Genomic DNA, 18,047 nt, shown 5'->3' on the forward strand with positions numbered 1-18,047 from the left:
GTCTTGCGTACGTATATCCGTCGTTCTCTGTGTGCCGAAGTCGATCTGTCCCTTACTCCGCGAATGTCAACAAAGCAGCGTCATTCGGAATAGACAAATTTCCCGTCGCGTCGTGTGACGTAGGTCGTCTGGGCGATGGGCGGCAGACTGTTCACGTTTCTTGCAGCCAGATATGCGAGTTCCGCCTCGTGGCAGCAGCAGGGTAGTTGTCGTATACTCGTTTCTTTCTCTGGGGTAAATAATGGTCATTGTTTTTCCCTGGTTGCCTTCGCTCAGGAACGGTGGACAGACCACGGCCAGAAACGGTTTAGCGGCACCCGCTCCCCATGAATTTGATGTGGGTCTTCTACTTTTTTTTTTGATTCATCCACATCCCTGACGGGGTTCACGACTTTGTTAAGAAGGATATGAGACAATTCATCGTAGAGAGCGAGTTTCTGGAGGATACTGTCCTCTGAGGCAGCCACTTCCATGTTTTCCCGGTGGATACAAGATGAGAAACCGCGCTTATCACAGATGCCCGATGGATGTATATATCTTCGGCAAATACAAAGGCCTCAGGTAGGTCATTGGGTGTAGCTATGTGCTCATAACGATGACGAATGAATTGTGATATTAATACTATTCATACAGATACATATACTAAAACAGGTCATCATCCTCAAGAAGAGGGAATATTACAAGAATCCAAAGATGCCATGGTTTTATCATCATACACCGAATATTTCCACTCAGACAGTGGATAGATTCCGGAAGGTCAATAGAGAATAGACCGTCAAGTTCCAAGTCTCAGTCATGACCACGAAGACCTAAACGTCCTCGACTCGTCGCTAAAATACCTCTATTAGCGTCAACAAGCGGATTCACCCACTGCCGTTCAACTTTGTCATTCGATTTGACCGGGAATGCAGTGCCACCTATCCAACGCAGTCCGTTAGCAAATACATCCGGAGGACAAGACGAAATAAGAGAGCCTTACCAATCAGCGTAGGTTGTGCGTTGAAATATATATTATCATGGCTCTTTCCCTCCGCCTTATAAATCTCATGAAAGATGAATAGGTGTGGATGTTCCTTGACCGTTCGATTCCACCAGTCCCAGCCCTGACGATGAATCGGACTTTCGGCAAAGGCATGAAGGCCTTCAATGCCTCTCCAGTAACTGATGGTTACTATCTCATTCGACGCTTGGCCTGAGCTCCCAAGGTACGAGCTTCCACCTAGAAAGCCGAACTCTTCGCGGCCTTCCGGGCTGTCGAAAGATTGGAGCATGGCCATGAAGTGGTCGCTTGTTTCTTTGAAGCCGGAACTTAGCATTCGCAAGGGGCTTTACTCGCTGTTAGTCGCTTCTCACTTTTTTGTCAATCTATCATCCGGACTTACCGGTTCGACTTGAATCCCAGAAGTAAAACCACAATGCTCTCTTTACTTGGTTCCGCGGGCATAGTCCCATTCATATCAGGTATCTGTGCAGTCGTTCTACCGGGTATAACCTTTGCCATTTCAGGATTAGGAATGAGGCCGTATATTTGCATGGCTGTGCTGCCGAGGCTGTATACTAGAAATGCGAACAGACATCCGGCCAGATAGTTTGCACTCTTGGGTAAGAGAATTGATATGAGTGCATATGCAGAGGCACCAATGACCAACCAAGTTGAAAGTGAGAGTTGGTCTCGGATTATCTGGGGAGTGTTAGTACCTCCCGTACATTGGTTGGATAGTCAAAATATACAACACTGGAACCGCCGGTACCAGATGCTAACACCGATTTTGGCACTGTTTTAGATGGCTCAAAAATGGGTTTTGAAGGCATATTGACACTATTTTCCTTCTGATTTGGGATTGATCCTGAGGGTTTGCTAATATTGGGCAGTGATTTTATTATCTCGTTGGTTGATTGAAGTTGAGTTTCAAGTCATGCTCCTGAACAATAGCGACCACTTGAGGCTTATATACCCATGACACTCACGTCTCGATCTCTGATAAGTTGTCGGAAACAATATTGGATCGGGATGTACGCCATGCAGAAACGAATGATGTTGTTGCGCACGTAACAATGCGCCATGATCCCATTTATCCGACTCGGCCGTCTTCCGGACCAATTGTATGCCGCCATACTTAAATCCGGGGTTCTCGTTTAGCAAGTCGAGCGCTTATTTTTACAAGATCGATCGCAACCCTGCCAATCGTGATATTCTGTAGCCTGAGATGATTAATGTTGGTTGGTGAAACGAGTAAAAGTTGTGATGTGGCCTCGGATCATTGTTCTTCCGTGACTCGAGACGGGGTGTTAGGCTGTTCAAGCACCGAGGCATCCAGGCATCAATGTCAGTTCGGCCCAACATTCATCCTCCACGACGTCATGTTTCTTTACCTATAGTTTATTGAAGATGGAATGCCAATATTTGTTTTTATCAGATTTTCTGATAGGGGTTGAATGTATCCTGATTCATGGAGTATGGATCCTCTTTTCTCCATACATAATTTATCGTTGCCTGGCTTGAAGGAGGATACCTTCTACTAGGGTTAGGCTACTATCAAGCGCCATAACCCCCATCCATGTACATCGATATACCAGAAAAAATCGGAAGCACTGCGATTGAACTGAGTATAACCGTCTCTACCTGTTATGACTACACAAGTGTGACTCAGACAGTTCTCGTAGTTATGATGAAATTCAGCCTGGAAGATTGATAGAATCCTGTCATCGGCCTGAGTGCTTAGTTAGCTGCATGAATGAGCTGGCACGGCTTAGATATTAACGTGGATATTTTCCCATCTACCAAAGTCGATGACCTTAAGACATAAAATTTATGTAAGTGACTCTGAATTAGAGTTAGTATTTATGGCGCTGGATAACAGTTTTCATGATGAGTTGTCCGACCCGCCGCACACAACACTCGGGGTGAGTATAAACTGAGGCACTGCCATCCTCTCACTGGGAAAGTTTTGAGATCTTTATTTCCTCGACATTTTCTGTCTATATAGGCCTATCACGTTCAAAAATTCTGGGGCTCATTGTGCCTCGAGTCGAGTTACACAGAATGCGATGTATGTATAACCAATTTGCGTGCTGGTGGTTTGGATAGGATCACAATGATTACGAATTAAGCATAGTATTGCAGCTATAATGTGTGCATTGCCAGCGGCTGTGTGCATTGCAACACGGTCATCTGACCTGACTTGGGATAAGAATCTCCAAGGCAAATGCTTGATCAGTTAGGTACGGTGACCAGCAAAGCACAATGATGGAAAACCACTAGCAACAGGAATAAGATACCACGAAAGTACAGGTCCCTAGATAATCCAAGGTAGTATCGGGGATGCACCCCTGGAACCATCAGGAAGAAGAGAGTAGTGTTGTGATTGCCGAGTCATCACGACTCCTGAGTGTGGATCAGTCTCTACTGGTCAGGCAACCAGTAAAGACGAAAGAAAGCTATTATTGACCACTAAAGTTGGGCCTTATTATTAGAAATCTGATAGTCGTGAAGGTAACCCGTGTTTGCCCTCCTATCAAAACTCAGAAACGGTGTATGACCCTCCGATTGGACTTCAGATATGGAGCAGGCTCTGCTTCCCAGTTTCAAGAAAACACGTAACCGTCTCTGTACGTATTCGTTTTTCAAGCTGAATCGTTGTTAAGTAAGAACAAACAAAAGATATTACCATACCATGAAAAACAATGGTGTATCAGCCGAAAACCGTCATCGTTGTATGTCCCAAAACGTGACTAGGCTGTGACAACTGAGTCAATACAGCCAGGGTGGTGGTAATATAGACGTGGGCAATGGCGGAAATGTGGATTGCAGCCATTTGGCTGTTAGATATGTGCCTTCAGATGTATTTGATATGCCAATTCACTGGCCCCTTTACCCCCTCGAACCGCTGCCAGGCAGAAGGATACCTCCCCTGGGCATTGTTTATCCTAAGACGTCCCACCGAATCTTTAATATACTGCTTTGCAGAGACTACATATCATTCATATTAGATCAGTGCTATATCCTTTCCTCGATTAAAAGATAATCTAATCCTTTTAGCTGATAAATATATTAAACATAAGCTCTATTAGACCTTAGACCTGATATACATAAGATGTTTAATAATATAGAACACTATTTCACATCTAGAATCATGCCTACCCCGGATAAGAATAAGAAGTAAGGGATTTATAAAGGAATAAAGGTTCTTGTTCACCTAGGTAAGGGCAGCTCCAAATTGATTAAGTCTCCGAACTATTAGAGGGACTTGCGCGGGGAGCATGGTTGATGCTGCCGCCAACTCGTTTCCAAGGCATCAGATCAGTTCCTGAGGAAAGCCAAAAATGGCCTTTTCACCTTCCTGCCTCTCCCCAGTCAAGCTAGGCAAAATCGTGGTTTCCACCATGTCTCTCTCCCGTATAAGACAGCATCCCTTCGATGGCCCCCTCAGAGAACCACCTGCGTTTTCCCCCCCTGATATCGACACTGTATATAGTTGTTGTTTACTCAGAATCATTCGGCTTTCACTAGACATTCGCATATGTAAGGATGATTCGAAGACGATGATGTCTTTAGTAATGTCGATGCTGCCCACGAGACTGATCTCACCAGCGATGACGATGATGATAATGAGAACGAGAACAAGAACGACAACGACAACGATAACGATGTAAACCACGCCCAAGATCATAGTGATCTCGCAGACCTCTTCGCCGACAACGAACATCCTCCCGAATACTACATCGACCAACTCGAAAACTTTGACGAAACGATCTACAATCAGGAGGACTACAGCACTGGGACTCAACGCATGCGCGATCGAGTGGAAGGATGCTGGAATGGGTAGGTGCTGCTAAGCTACCCTACCACCTGTTTCTACGTATCTGACCCGCTCTAGATTTTGTCTACATACACAGCGAGACCCTGTGGAGTCATACTTGACCTTGTCTGCGAAAGTGCTAGGTACCTTCCTTGAATGGGTGCTGAACCTACGTCGTGGGAAAGGAGGACGCTGGCTGCGCGGCATTAAATCTAAGAGCTCATTGTAGATGTTCTGGAAGGTATTTCGTCTTGTGCGCGAGCGAGCCACTGGCGACAAGATCGATCCTATTACTACGCGTCAAATGAAACGGGTATGAACTTTCTTCCCATGCAGACCGGTCTGAGGCCGGGATTGTGTAAATTGGAGTCCTAGCTGATCAGATCACAGGTGATTCGGCATCTTTCTAAGAAGTACCAATTGGAGAAGAGCTGTGAGAAGTTGGTCATTTATGTGGAGGACCCTGCAAAAGTTGTAGAGACTACGGTTGTGACGACCCGGAAGAAGTTTGGCCACGGCCACCATTGGATTGAACTGTACTTGTTCCTACAGCTGGCTGGCCTTGCTATAAACTAGCCGCAGGCGATCTTAGATCTCTACTATTGACATATTTGAGTGACTTTGCTTCAGGAGCCTTGTGGTGGTCCGCACCAGACCTTGATTAAGTTTACCTTTGAATTTACTAAGGAGTTGCTTGGTGTAAAAGATGAGTATGGGGTGTTCCCATTTAATCATTATTACTCTAGTGTGCGCTCTTATCTGACAACGATTAGAAATACATTTCCTTTCACAGAAATCATCTTTGATCCTTCACTGGTTCCCAGCCTTTATATCTTTCTTCTGACAAAGCTAGAGGTGGAATTCACTAAAAAGAGCTACTTACTACAAGAACGGGGTCTCGGGGCATGAATGCACATCAGAACATACAAGCTGTATGTCATCTGCTCTACAGCAAGGCCCTGAAATTAAATTCCTAGCTGACAACTATCATAACCATGGAAGCGCTCGATTGTTGATTATCATTATTAGCTGCCTTATGAAGACACAAACTTGCTAGCAAGCTCTTCATTTGAATTGTTGTTCATTTACTACGGTCTTACAAACCACGCTTGACATTTGCGACATGCCTCTACAGATTGAAGCGAGACATCAATCAAGATGTACAACTGTAAATCTCGTATAGTTTCTCACACACCTTGATTTTTATCACCGTTTACCTCCTCGTCGTCGGCCTGGCATATTTGTTTCCCCGTTCCTCGTCCCTCTTGCGCTATGATTCTCTGGTCTCTTCAAGAAGCTGATATGGTGTCTTGCCCTCTGCATTCGGCTGATCCATTCTGCATCCTGCTTCTTGCAAGATTTCAAGTACCTCGTCATGCGCTTTCGCTCTCCTTTCAGGTGTAAATGCATCCAGTGTTCCGTCTTCGTTCTGCCGAGCCGTAGGAAGTGCTGCCATTGCTCTGTGGAGTGGTGTTTCTCCCTTGGTACTAGTAGCATCAACATTCGCACCGTGATGAATTAGACGTCTCATTAAATTCATTTGTCGCAAACTCCTAGCCATATGGTGTAGAGGAGTATTACCTTCCGAATCAGCATCATTAATCTTGGCTTCATATGCCATCAATAAATCCAGTATAAGTGGATTGACAGGTTGGCATCCTGTAGTCCTGACAGCTAGGACATGTAGTACATTCTGTCCACTGATATCTCGTATACTAGCATCCGCTTCTTTGTCGCATAAAAGTCGGATCATTCTCTCCAAATGTTTGGTTCCGCCACAATCCGCATGACCTCTTATAGTAGAGAATAGGGGAGTTGCACCATCTTCGTCTTGGACGTTGATCGTTTTCGGATTCTTTGTATAAGCAACTCGAGAGTATCACATATCTGGGAGGCAATCTCATCATCAGTGAGATAATAATCGTCAAAGCAAATGTTCTCGGCTGCCCAGTGCAGCGGAATACGTCCAGCAGTATCACGCATGGATACCATATCTGCAGGCTTTACCTCGCCGCAGTTGTCCAGTAGCGCCTTGATTCCCTGTACATTCCAATAGCCGCTAGCGACATGCAATGCAGTCACTTCTCTGACAGCGGTTACAGGATGACCACCCCAGCCATACTGTCGGGCGTGAACATCTGCCCCCTCAGCAATAAGACGCGATGCCAACTTATAACTGGCACGTGAGACTGCTCGTCCGAGAGCAGTAGCTGTAAGAGACATAGGTTTCTCATCTTGCTCAACATCAGGAAACTTGTATGAACGAACGGCATCTCGTACACTAGCACCCCTGTCAAGAAGCATGCATAATATTTCTTCGCTACGTGCAATTTCGTCTTGGAGCCAGATCTTTCGACCACCAGTGCTCGGGTCTGGGCTATAGCAAAGATCGGAGCGTAGTGAGTATGCCACAGAGAGGAGTGCACTGCCACCGTGAGAATCAGAGGCATATCTTGCGCCCCAACGGGGGGCTTCTGTCTAACAAAAACTTCACTGTATGAAGTTGGGCGCCTTCACAGGCAACATCCAGTAACGAGGTATCCCAGGGGCCGTCAAGTTGAAGTTGCACCCCATTTGAATCAGCTAGATCAAGAAGTACGCGAAGCACATCTAATCTATCATCCGCTGTAGCTACGAAGAGAGGATTGTAATAGGCCATCGCTTCCCGAATAAAGACTCGTTCTGGATATTTCTTTATGTAGGAGTGTAGAGTTGCCACATCATTGCTTTCAATGATTAGGCGTAAGGGTGAAGAACCCTCCATTGGGTTCTCATCAAAAAGCTGCTCATATTTTTCAAGATCTGTCATGTTGGGGTGAGCCTTGTGGTTTTCTTTGTTGTGTGGAAAGGAAAATGAGTTCGTGCCTGAGCAGAGTGAAATGCCCGCGGGCTGGCCAGAATTCATTTTCCTGATTCTTATCGGCTCTTGTTCTACTCAGCTGACTTCCAACTCCTATTAATGATATGACGGTTAGCAAGCTTCCGAAAACAGTGTTTCTTCCCACTGCCTTACCTATGCACGTTGCTAACCGCCATGTTAATGTGCTAGCACGCTGACATGCTGAAATCTCAAATAGAATTATGTCGGCGTAACGGATGACACTTTGAGGGGGGACATTTGCCGGTTTACCGTACTTAGGTATGCGCACGCACCAATTGCGGTTGTGACTTCCGCTATAATCTTCAAATTTCCTGCCGCTGCTGGACCACAACGACACGCCAACATTGGTACCTATCAAATGCGTATCGAGCGAATCAACCGATCGCAAGACTTAGATCAGATCACATCGACCCGACAACAGTGATCATTCACTACATGAAATCCAACGCAACATGAAATGCATAATCGACGCGTCATACGCCCAGATAGATGGCATCCAACACCGAAGTCCTCGTGCACGTTGAAGCTCCCAGCGCGGTGAGTGACGATGCTCGATATCGCGCTCTTGTCGCGTCTTGCCTAGCGTTCGAACCCGTGTCGAGTCACTATGTCTTCCGGCTACATGATAATAGTGGTGGAATCGACGTGGAGGTCAGTGTGGACAAGACGCGTTCGTTCGTGTCAGTGTCCTCGTCATCGAGTGGTCAGCCATCATTTTTTGCTCAACACCATGAGACAGGAAAGGTCAACTCTGGCGACGAGTTAATCAGTATATTGACGTCGGATGAGTTTGAGAATCAGGGATCTCCTCGGCATATTGAGGTTCGACCTCGCTCGCCAGGGGTAACAGTGCAAGACGTCGGCCTGCCTCTTCCTCCCGAGTCGAGTGAAGAAAGTGAACTGTCCTTCCAACCTCTGATTCCACTCACGTCCCCAACCGGCACCGGAGACACGCCTCAGTCGGAAAACCCAAAATCTATCCATGTCAGCAATGAAGACCTTGGAGCGGAGCCATGGGAACCCCCATTAGAAGTGATTCCAGATTCACAAAACGAACAAGCATATCAAACAGCTCTAGATGATTCTGTCCAGGTTGATCGCTCGTTTGTTCCTGATTCAGCACGGCAATCTAGGAGGTTCACGCTCGACAAGACAGAAGATCCAGAGAACGATATAACGCGAATACCTTCATCAGTGCCCAGTCCAAGTCCTAGAGAGTCATCTGCTGCTCAGAGGAACCATTCAGTGGTGGATGGTCGATCTGATTCTCACCTCAAAGAAAAGTCATTAAATCTACAACCGGTACCGAATCCAATCGTTTCTACAAGCGTTCTCGGAAAAAGAAAAGCACCCACCTACAACGACAACCCTCGAACCTCTAACTCGACAGACCCCAAAGCGCAATCATCGTCAAACCTACCCTCCCAAAAGCGTCCAACACTACCCCAGACCACCGAAACAATATCCCTATCCAACCTCCCCATCGAAATCCGCACTCCAGATCCACCAGTCTCCAACGAGAAATTCCGCACCCATATCACTCCCACACTCAAATCCCTAGCAGAGCGCATGAAACAGTCATCTCGATTTACCCCCAAATCACAAATCAGGGACTTACGTCCTTTGGAAAGAGGGTATTGGTTCATTCCGCAAATAACCATAATACCAGACAACCTTCACTCAGGAAAAACGAACGCAGAGACGTGGACGCAAACATTCTTCTCCCAATTCTGGTGTTTTCTTCGCGATTTATTTACCGAGGGTCGCGCCGGGTGGGGTATATGGTGTCTTCTCGAGGAGTCCTCCCCAGCTTCTACCACTACCTCTACTACGAAAGAAGGCAAAACCGTGAATCTGAAATTATATACATGGGGCGAAGTAGCGCCTCATTTATATTTGTTACTTTTCCTCGCGACAGAGAGACGAATCAAGAAGATGAGTGATGTTGAGTGGAGGGATGCGAGGGATGAGGGTGTTATTGTTATGTGATTTCATGATATACACGACATAAGTTGTGATGATGTACGAGGATGCGTTATGATATAATACTAGCTTAATACACCAATATCATTCAACTATTCATAGGAACGCTTATTATTTGTGGTTCTGCAGACAATACAGCATTTCGCCAAAATAAAATCCCATTCCAAACTATGATTTTGATATAGTACATCAACTGAATCTCCTCTCCCATAACAATCGAGAAAATAAGGGGGTAAAGGCTATTCGATGAATACAGAAGTGAAACCCAATCTAATAATTCAACTCCCCACTACCCGAACCACCGACCGCATCCAAATCCTCATAACTCTTCAAACTACGGCCCTGAACCGCCTCTCGCGGTCCCATAGCTTGATGTCCATCTAGTGTACCTCCGGCGCCAGTAGCACCAGCACCAGCGGGGATACCGCCCGCTGGCAACATGGCAGCTGCAGGGTGACCTGGTGGGACATACGGTATACCACTGATACTGCCGCCACCGCCTGGAAGACGGCCAAACATACCCGGCATACCGCGGACGGGACTGAGGCGGCCGTGGTTATTATTGCGGTTTCCGCCACGACGATCGTATGGGCCGGAGCGGTTACTGTATCGCCCTCCTCCACGACGCATGACGCCTGGTTGGCCGTGGTGGGACATCATTGTGCCGTCGCCGGTCATCATGCCGTTGAAACCGGGTGCGTTGACACCCATAAAGCCAGGGACTGCATGCATGCCTTGAAATGTATTGGGGACGTTGCTGCCGTTAAAGTACGGCATGTTAGCGGCCAGGTTGAAGCCGCGAGGTGTGCCTGGTTGAATGTGGTTGCTGCTGAATGGAAAGTGGCCATTGCTGTTGGCATCCGTGCGCGAAGGAGCAATATGAGCCGGGTCAAGGACGTATTCATTGACCAGCAACAGCTATATACGTTAGTAAAATCCTCAGACCCGAACCGAATGGGGACGTACATCATTTTTGATATTCTGATACCATTCCTCGTGACGTTTTTCCACATGTTTGCGCCAAAAATGATCCGCCTTAAATAACTTCGAACATTCTGGGACCTTGCATCGAAACTTGGACTCATCTTCTTGCTTTACGTATTTGGACAACTCTTCTTCCAACGCTTGTTCAACGTCCTTCCCACCAAGTTTCGTAAGATCCACATTCTCCGGCTCGAGAATCTGAAGAAGCTTATCTTCGAACGTCTTGACCCAGTTGAATGCACGTTGTAGCTGTTGTTCACCTTTAGACAATTTCTGAGGTCGCTTCTCCTCCGCTGCTGGGGTTTCTTCACCTTCCTCACTGGCATCCTTCTTCTTGGTAGGGAATGGTTGGCCCATAGCACTGGCTCTAGCAACCTGTTTCGCCTGATTGCTGAGGCCAGACCTAGGACGACGAAGATGACCACCAGGACATTTTCGAACCAATTCGTGTACCGAATCACTTTCGAAAACACAGAAGAAACAGAAGTTGTGCACTCGTCGAAGATATTCCACCATCAAATCGATTTTCTTCTTTTTCACCAGTAGATCTTCATCGTCAATATCTTCCTCATCCAAACCCTCCATTTCTTCACCTTCTTCAGCTTCTCCGTCATCCATTTCCGTGTCAAGTCCATTCTTCTTCTTGGATGCGCCGGACGATACAGTCGGTTGCAAGAAGCCTCTTTGATGAAGATCCTCCACTTTACCCTCAATCTTGGTACATGCATCCACATCTCCCATCTCCGTGTCCAATTTACCAATAAGACGACGCGCAAGTTCAAGATCACGCTCGATCCTTTCAGGAGCGGAGAATAGATCCCACAAAGCCTTTTTGCGAGGCTGCGACGGAGGAACATGCACGCCAACATGGCAAACGAAATCTCCATTGACAGGATCATAAATGGTTTTGTCATTAACAGCTTCCAATGCTTTCTCTGCCGCGGATGCCGTCTTCGATCCGTTAGTGGTAGCCTCTGGTTCCTTCTCTTCCCCTTCTTCATCCCGACCATCGCCTCTTTCCACAAGAGCAGGTTCATGTGCAGCAGGGTGCAGTATGATCCACCCCATTCGATGGAACTTTTTGGAAGGATTAGGATCGCTCAAACTGAGCCATCTGAACCCACCATCTTGTTCACCCAAGTGCTCTTTGCAAAACTCCTCAATCTTGATTCGATTCACATTCGGTGCCAGAGTCTTGATCAATAAAACAGGCTGCGACAAAGCCTCATCGCGCAATTCTGCGCCTCGTGCTGGTAGTAGGTCAAGAACGCCGAGTGTCTCCCCGACCGCAGTGGCTTCTCCTTCCTCCTTTTCAATCACACCACCTGCACCATCACTCTCGCTTTTATAGATCCCTTCGAGTGTAAACTCATCAAAATAGCCAGAATCAATATCGCGTTCCCACTGATCATAGACACCGCGTCGAAACTCCATCATCTGTCTTCTCAAAGGGTCGCGAACCTCTGCAACATATTTCTCCTTAAACCACTCCTCATTCCGATGCTGCTTAACAAACGTGCGCGACATTTTGATCTGCAAATCCGCCTTATAACTGTCGTAAGCGGCCTGAATCAAGCTCTTCTCTTTATCCCGATCTTCACGAGCTTCCTTCTCGCCTTTGAGGCGATTCAAAGGGTGACGTCCACCATGCTTAGCGCGTTCCTTTTCCTCTTTGATATTTTGTTCTGCCCTCCACCATTCTGCGAACCAGGTAAAACCGACCTGTATATCAAGTGACATGGGGTTTGGAAGAGGGTTTGTCGGCACGATTCGTTTGCCTGCATCTTGGCCTGGAATGTAGCGATCAATGGCAGCCGGTGAAGCAGCTCGTCGGCGATCGTCGCGATCGCGAGGTGCATAGTCTCGATTATCTCGAGTAGGAGTGTAATACTCGTCGGCACGATTACCCCGACTGCGATCTTGGGGTTCGTATCGGTCGATACCTGGGGGTGAGCGCGATCGTCCGCGACCTGCACCACTTCGTCGGCGGTCTTGCGAGATACCTATTATATTGTCAATCTACCAACCTATCTCAACCCACATCCCTTTCCATCGGCAATTCCTACCTGGCGAACGACGACGGTATCCATCTCCCCCACGACCCCTGCCAGGTGACGTGGGCCCATCGTACGGATCCATCGCAAAAGCCCTCTATCGTCTCTCCTTCACTTCTCTGGTATCCCAATCGCACTTATTTGTAGCCCCTTCCCGTTCCTTCGCACGCGATATCCTCGGTATCGATTGATGCCTGTATCTAGTCAGGACTTGACGTATCGGTGTGGTTATCGTCGGAGGACAAGTAGGGAGGGGGGTATAGGAAGGTCAAAAGTAAAGAATAAGAAGCTAAGAAGTTTGACAATTGTGAGCCTTGGAATGGTATATTAGATGGTAAGAATTTCGTGTAAGTTGCAATGAGGAAAATAAAGAGATGGCAAAGAAGAAACGAGAGACAAAGAAGTTGAGGGTAGTTGATCGATGAATAAGTGCGAGGTAATGTTGTTGTCACATCGAATTGAGGAAAAGAGGGCGTTGCGCCGGGCGGTCGTTGAATTGGAGGATGATGGATTTCATGTTGCTGACACGCGGTCAAGACTCCGGCAAGTTCCATAATAAAGGTGCCGCCGCGACAGTGACAGACACGAGTGAGGCATATCTGAGAATGAGAGAAGAATAATAATAAAGACAGTGTCGATTGGTTGCATCGAATATAAAAAGAGGAAATGTGAGAGAAAAAGGAACAGGGAACAAAAATAATGGGTGCAGTTGGAGGTCAATCAAGCAAGACATGAAATGACGAAGAAGGGATGCGGAATGGGAAGGGTAGGGTAGGCTAACCTACAAACAAGCCTAGAACAAGAAGAAGAGGTTATCACATTTAAGAGTATGAAATTTCCCTTGGCTATCACAGAGACTCGATGAGCTTTTTCTTCCGGGAACTTAGTGTTGGTGAGGTTTGGAGAGGATGAGGAGGAAGGAGTGAGGAGACGGAGGCTGATGTTGAAGCTGGCTCGATCGGATCAACGGTTACTAATCAGGCTTAGCGGCAGCTGATAATCGCGATAGGGCATAGTATCAATGTCAACTTCACTAACGCGCTCTACTCTGGATGGTCTTATTCTATCACGCTTCCAATTTCCTTAACCGAATCAATAATACTCTCATTGATAGCGTATATAACAGCCATTCATGCAGTCAATCAATTCTCCCTCTCAATGCTACTTACACACAATATAGCTGAAGATGAAAGATAATAAACCGAACAAGATACCAACTCTCACAGATAAATAAAATAGGTAAAAAAAAGAAGATAAAAACAATTCTTGATTCCAACAACTCGAGCGGGAATGGGGAATAAGAAAAATGAAATGGGTAACTGACACATACACGAAAACAAAGAAGAATCGTAAAAATGGGAGAATGGACAGAAGAGAAAGGGGATGAGATGATGGGACTCAACAAATCATTCTCAACCGCTAGACATGTCTAAAAGACTTGTCTTATGTCTGTCTTTCTGATGTTCCCCTATATCAATTGTAGAACAGAACGGGACGAAAATCATAATCCAGCAATAATCATCTCACTGTTCGAGTTTCTGGAATTATTGTAATTTCTGTTGTGTGATATCGTTTGCGTAGGTATGTGGGTATGTTTTTTTTGTTTCTTGTTTTTCGTATGCGTTTCGTATTTTGTTGTTGTTGTTGTTTTTTACCAGTGATGGAAACCGTCTCTAAAATTTGTTCAACACCCTCAAGCCCCAGAAACCCCGGATATAATAAGCTCCACATGAGTGGAGAAGTCGACATGAGCTGATCATCGCAAGTTTGACCGTCGCAAGGATGGCCATGACTGCGAATGTTCTGGACAACCGATGACGAAGGTCTGTTTCTCTCGAAAACACAAGTCACAAACTGGAGTAAAGGGGGATAAAAAAAATCAAACATTCAATCGGAAAAAAGCCAATCAATAAAAGCGCAGCGAGCCCCCAGTATATCACTATAAACAGACACGTCATCAGACCGTAGAGATAATTGCAAAAGAAGAGGGACATAACACATGATCGAGAAGAAATGAAAACAAAACCGCCTGCTAGAAGACAGAAAACGATCTGGAGGAATTCAAACGAGCCTGTAAAATTCTAATAGCAAGGGAGCCATGCATAACAACATGACTATGCTTGTGCAACGCGAGAAGCCAGAGACTTGGAGCTTAGGCTTCATATACCGTCGCGTCAGGTATCGTTGAGGACAAAGGCGAAATCGATCAACCATCCTCATCCGTAGGCTCGCCAGATTCGACATCTTCGCTTTCTTCGGCGCTCGTGTTTTGTTTATTCTTCTTTGAGGGATGGGCGTTATTATCGTCAGCTACGCCAGATTTCCGTTTCTGTGCCGTCGAATTGCTCTCACCGGCTGGTTTGGGTGCTTGATCTCCGCCCTCCTGGCCACCTTTCTCCTTATCCATGGCCGCCACCTCGTCGGCCGTCAAGAACCTTCCTCCCGGACCACGAGGCCGTCGCATAGCATGGTTATGTCGTGATTCGTGTAGGTACGGCTTGCGGCCTTTTGATGTGAGTCGCAGCTGTTCCTCGAGTTTCTGTCGCGCAACACGTCGTTTCAAGATTCGATGGAACTGTTTTGCGTTCACATACAACGGCGACTCCTCTTGCGTGCCACCTGCAACTGCTTCACCACCGGCCGGGGCCTGTTGAACTTGAGTCTGAGGTGGAGGCATCGTTGGAGGAACACCGGGACGGCCGACATGGTTGAGAACAGGTTGGGTGTTGGGCAGGTGTGGGCTACCGACATGGCTCATCCGTCGATTCTGTTGCATCTGGGCATTCTGCGACATCTGTACTTGGGGCATGGGAGGAATCTGTCCGGAAACTTGGGTAGGAGATCGGGGACCTCGCTCATTCTTTACTTGTACGCCAGCCATTCGGGGTGAGCCACGGGGTCCTTGTGCAATTTGTCCAGCCATCTGATCTTGCGACAGGGGATAAAACTGGCCAGACGCAGCAGCCGTTGCCATGGCGGCAGCTTGAGTAGGTGAAATGCCGTACGCTGGTTGCATCGACGTAGTCACGCCGTATGGTTGCGCAAAGTTCATCTGTTGATGGACAGCACCCGGTGCATTCTGCGACTGTTGGTAGTGGCCTTGGCCAGGTAGTATCGGAGATGCTTGATGGTTCTGAGGAATGTGAGCTTGTGCGTTCGTAGGTGAGGTCAGGTTGCCCACGTTTGAGCCGGCATTTTGGGCGGTTTGATATGCGCCAGCCATATGCGATTGAGCATGTGGGTGCTGGCCATGTGGTTGCTGATATTGCGGAGAATACTCCATGATTGCCAATGTATGTGGATGGGATTTGGTGTATATGGCGACGATGGCGCTATTGGCGCTCTCTGTCACGCACGAAGCGCTTTACACCGCGATAAGATTCGAAGCACGTCGTGTACGCGACCTGTATACGACAATCCAATCACTGAGGGAACAGGGATAGCAGGACAAGCCGCGACGAAATCGGGCGATTTAAGGCTGGCCGGAGGTAACCGCGAGACTATTTGACAGTAGGCAGCGAATCTGTGTAAAAGGACTGGATGTTAGATTGCGCGACGTGAAACAAGACTCAAAAGCCGTTAAGACGACTTGATTCGACCAACTACCCGACGATGTCTGCAGCCGCTAACAATCGCGTCAGCACTGGCTGCAGCACCGAATGGTCACTGGACCTCGGTGTGGGACGGAGGCGGCACGCGGGGCAGTAGAAAACCATAAAATGACACCAGCGCAAGTTGAGTGGAACAACGTACGTACCTGAAATCTGATATTCTTTCGCTTTAATGTTTACGTCCTCAACGTGAACAAATTAATATTATTTGGAAAGAAACTTGCTCGCGGAGCGGGGAGGCAAAATAGAATCCTTATTTTCCCACGACAACGGAATGAGACGTGGTTGGGCTCTGATGCAGGCGGTCCGAATTCAATGACACCAGGCAAATAATGACTGATGCGTTGTCACTGAATGTGGTATCTGAGAAGATCCCCTCGTGGCGCAGGCGACTGCTTAAGTGCGTCTAAAGTGCCTGGGCAAGGCGACAAGTCTCACGGTGGCTGGATAGGGTCGACAACCAGGCCCTCGAAATGATGACCCAATAAGACAGGATGAGGCGGTGTCAAAAGCGGCTGAGACTGCTGACGGAGTTGTTGATGCGAGGAATGCCTTAGGTTTCTAAGCTCAGGAGGTGTATGTCAGACAATGCTATATGCGACACTAAGAACGTGTTAGTCCAGCAGCGTCTCGGCGCGTAGACACAATTAATCTGACAGGAGAACATGATGAGATGCATTTGCCTGTGAACAGCTGAAGCAGGGATTGGCTGAATAGAGCAAAGCGAGATTAGGTAGGGCAAAAGGGTGTGTGTGTGTGTGAACGTGTTGTGGGCTAGTCGAAGGATGTATGCGTTGGCAGACGCGGGAGCTTGCTGCAGGCAAAGTACATACCTTGTCGATCTAGCGTGAGCAAGAGCAATTCGCAAGGCGGATCGCTTTGTCCTGAATTCGCGGCGCGTTAACAACGCCTGAAATGTAAAAATCGATGAAATGTTTAACAAAGGGTTGCGACAACGGCGCAAAGTGAACAAAAAAGAAGCCGTCGAGATGGGATCGAAGAAGCAGCAACAAGCAAGACGCGCCAATGTCTGCGCGGGTGGCAGAATCGGGACTAGGGCAATGCTTACCAGAAAAGCTTGGCAGGAAACAACCCACTCCAAGTCACGGGATTTATCCCTGGTGTTTCTATCGTCTGTCAAAAGCCTGCGCACAGATGAATTTGTCAGATATGATGCGTTATTTTGTCTCAGTGTGCTGTGTCTGTTTCGGGTTGGCGGGCAGCAAAGTAAGGATTGTGAGGGAAAGACTCGTAATAGTACAGGGAATGGACGAGCGGTAATATAAGAGAGGACAAATCAGAGGCAGCAGAGCCAGGGTAACGGGTAACAGCGACTCAGCGAGAATACCGGCAAAGAAACGCGTATTGTAATGACAAGACGTGACAAGATCGCGTTACAAAGACAATCATTTTGGGTGGTTACCTGAAGCAGTCTAGCGGTAATCCTTAGTCATTGCAGTCTGCCTGAGGCTTAGCGCGGACGGCGGTGGCTTCCGGCGACGAGAGACTTGCACGAGACGCTGCGAGTGCCAGGAGGGAAATAAGGAAATGAGACGAAGAGCAAATGATGATATGATTGATCGATGAATCGATGATGGAGGAGAATGCGATTGGGGATTGGGGAGGGGGGGATGTATGGTATGTATGGGGATTGAGCATGAGGTGATTCGTCCGAGGGAAGAACAGAAAGTCCATGAGGCGCTGATGTCAGTCCATCCCGGTGGGTTCCGCTCGG

The 18,047-nt window shown here is 47.4% G+C and overlaps 7 protein-coding genes across 7 annotated transcripts, besides 1 other annotated feature; 3 read left to right on the top strand and 4 right to left on the bottom strand.

Annotated features, from left to right (window-relative positions):
- Window positions 1–789: 789 nt before the first annotated feature.
- TSTA_057920 (uncharacterized protein) lies at window positions 790–2,204 on the bottom strand (the record flags this gene model as incomplete). Its single annotated transcript, XM_002487369.1, has 3 exons — window positions 1,383–2,204; window positions 980–1,326; window positions 790–917 (listed from the first exon to the last, which is right to left on the bottom strand). The coding sequence occupies exons 1-3, from the start codon at window positions 1,532–1,534 to the stop codon at window positions 790–792; spliced, it is 627 nt and encodes a 208-aa protein (XP_002487414.1). The 5' UTR covers window positions 1,535–2,204.
- A 1,356-nt stretch (window positions 2,205–3,560) lies between these two features.
- TSTA_057930 (uncharacterized protein) lies at window positions 3,561–5,028 on the top strand (the record flags this gene model as incomplete). Its single annotated transcript, XM_002487370.1, has 3 exons — window positions 3,561–3,609; window positions 4,540–4,822; window positions 4,878–5,028. 3 exons carry the CDS (start codon window positions 3,561–3,563, stop codon window positions 5,026–5,028), a joined length of 483 nt encoding a protein of 160 aa, XP_002487415.1.
- On the top strand, window positions 5,029–5,375 carry TSTA_057940 (uncharacterized protein; the record flags this gene model as incomplete). The annotated part of the gene is made up of 2 exons (XM_002487371.1): window positions 5,029–5,112; window positions 5,190–5,375. 2 exons carry the CDS (start codon window positions 5,029–5,031, stop codon window positions 5,373–5,375), a joined length of 270 nt encoding a protein of 89 aa, XP_002487416.1.
- Window positions 5,376–6,593: 1,218 nt separating this feature from the next.
- Window positions 6,594–7,608, bottom strand: TSTA_057950 (uncharacterized protein; the record flags this gene model as incomplete). Its single annotated transcript, XM_002487372.1, has 2 exons — window positions 6,594–7,224; window positions 7,283–7,608. 2 exons carry the CDS (start codon window positions 7,606–7,608, stop codon window positions 6,594–6,596), a joined length of 957 nt encoding a protein of 318 aa, XP_002487417.1.
- Window positions 7,609–8,169: 561 nt separating this feature from the next.
- Window positions 8,170–9,765, top strand: TSTA_057960 (uncharacterized protein; the record flags this gene model as incomplete). Its single annotated transcript, XM_002487373.1, has 2 exons — window positions 8,170–8,252; window positions 8,313–9,765. The coding sequence occupies 2 exons, from the start codon at window positions 8,170–8,172 to the stop codon at window positions 9,667–9,669; spliced, it is 1,440 nt and encodes a 479-aa protein (XP_002487418.1). The 3' UTR covers window positions 9,670–9,765.
- Window positions 9,766–9,933: 168 nt separating this feature from the next.
- TSTA_057970 (arsenite resistance protein Ars2, putative) lies at window positions 9,934–12,786 on the bottom strand (the record flags this gene model as incomplete). The annotated part of the gene is made up of 3 exons (XM_002487374.1): window positions 9,934–10,581; window positions 10,630–12,650; window positions 12,714–12,786. The coding sequence occupies 3 exons, from the start codon at window positions 12,784–12,786 to the stop codon at window positions 9,934–9,936; spliced, it is 2,742 nt and encodes a 913-aa protein (XP_002487419.1).
- A 996-nt stretch (window positions 12,787–13,782) lies between these two features.
- TSTA_057980 (CCAAT-binding transcription factor subunit HAPB) lies at window positions 13,783–15,984 on the bottom strand (the record flags this gene model as incomplete). Its single annotated transcript, XM_002487375.1, has 1 exon — window positions 13,783–15,984. The coding sequence occupies one exon, from the start codon at window positions 15,982–15,984 to the stop codon at window positions 14,908–14,910; it is 1,077 nt and encodes a 358-aa protein (XP_002487420.1). The 3' UTR covers window positions 13,783–14,907.
- Window positions 14,296–14,353: a sequence feature (T-rich).
- Window positions 15,985–18,047: the final 2,063 nt, after the last annotated feature.

The sequence above is a fragment of the Talaromyces stipitatus genome, genomic scaffold (genome assembly GCF_000003125.1).
Source record: "Talaromyces stipitatus ATCC 10500 scf_1105507295487 genomic scaffold, whole genome shotgun sequence".
In the NCBI taxonomy this organism is placed as follows: domain Eukaryota; kingdom Fungi; phylum Ascomycota; class Eurotiomycetes; order Eurotiales; family Trichocomaceae; genus Talaromyces; species Talaromyces stipitatus.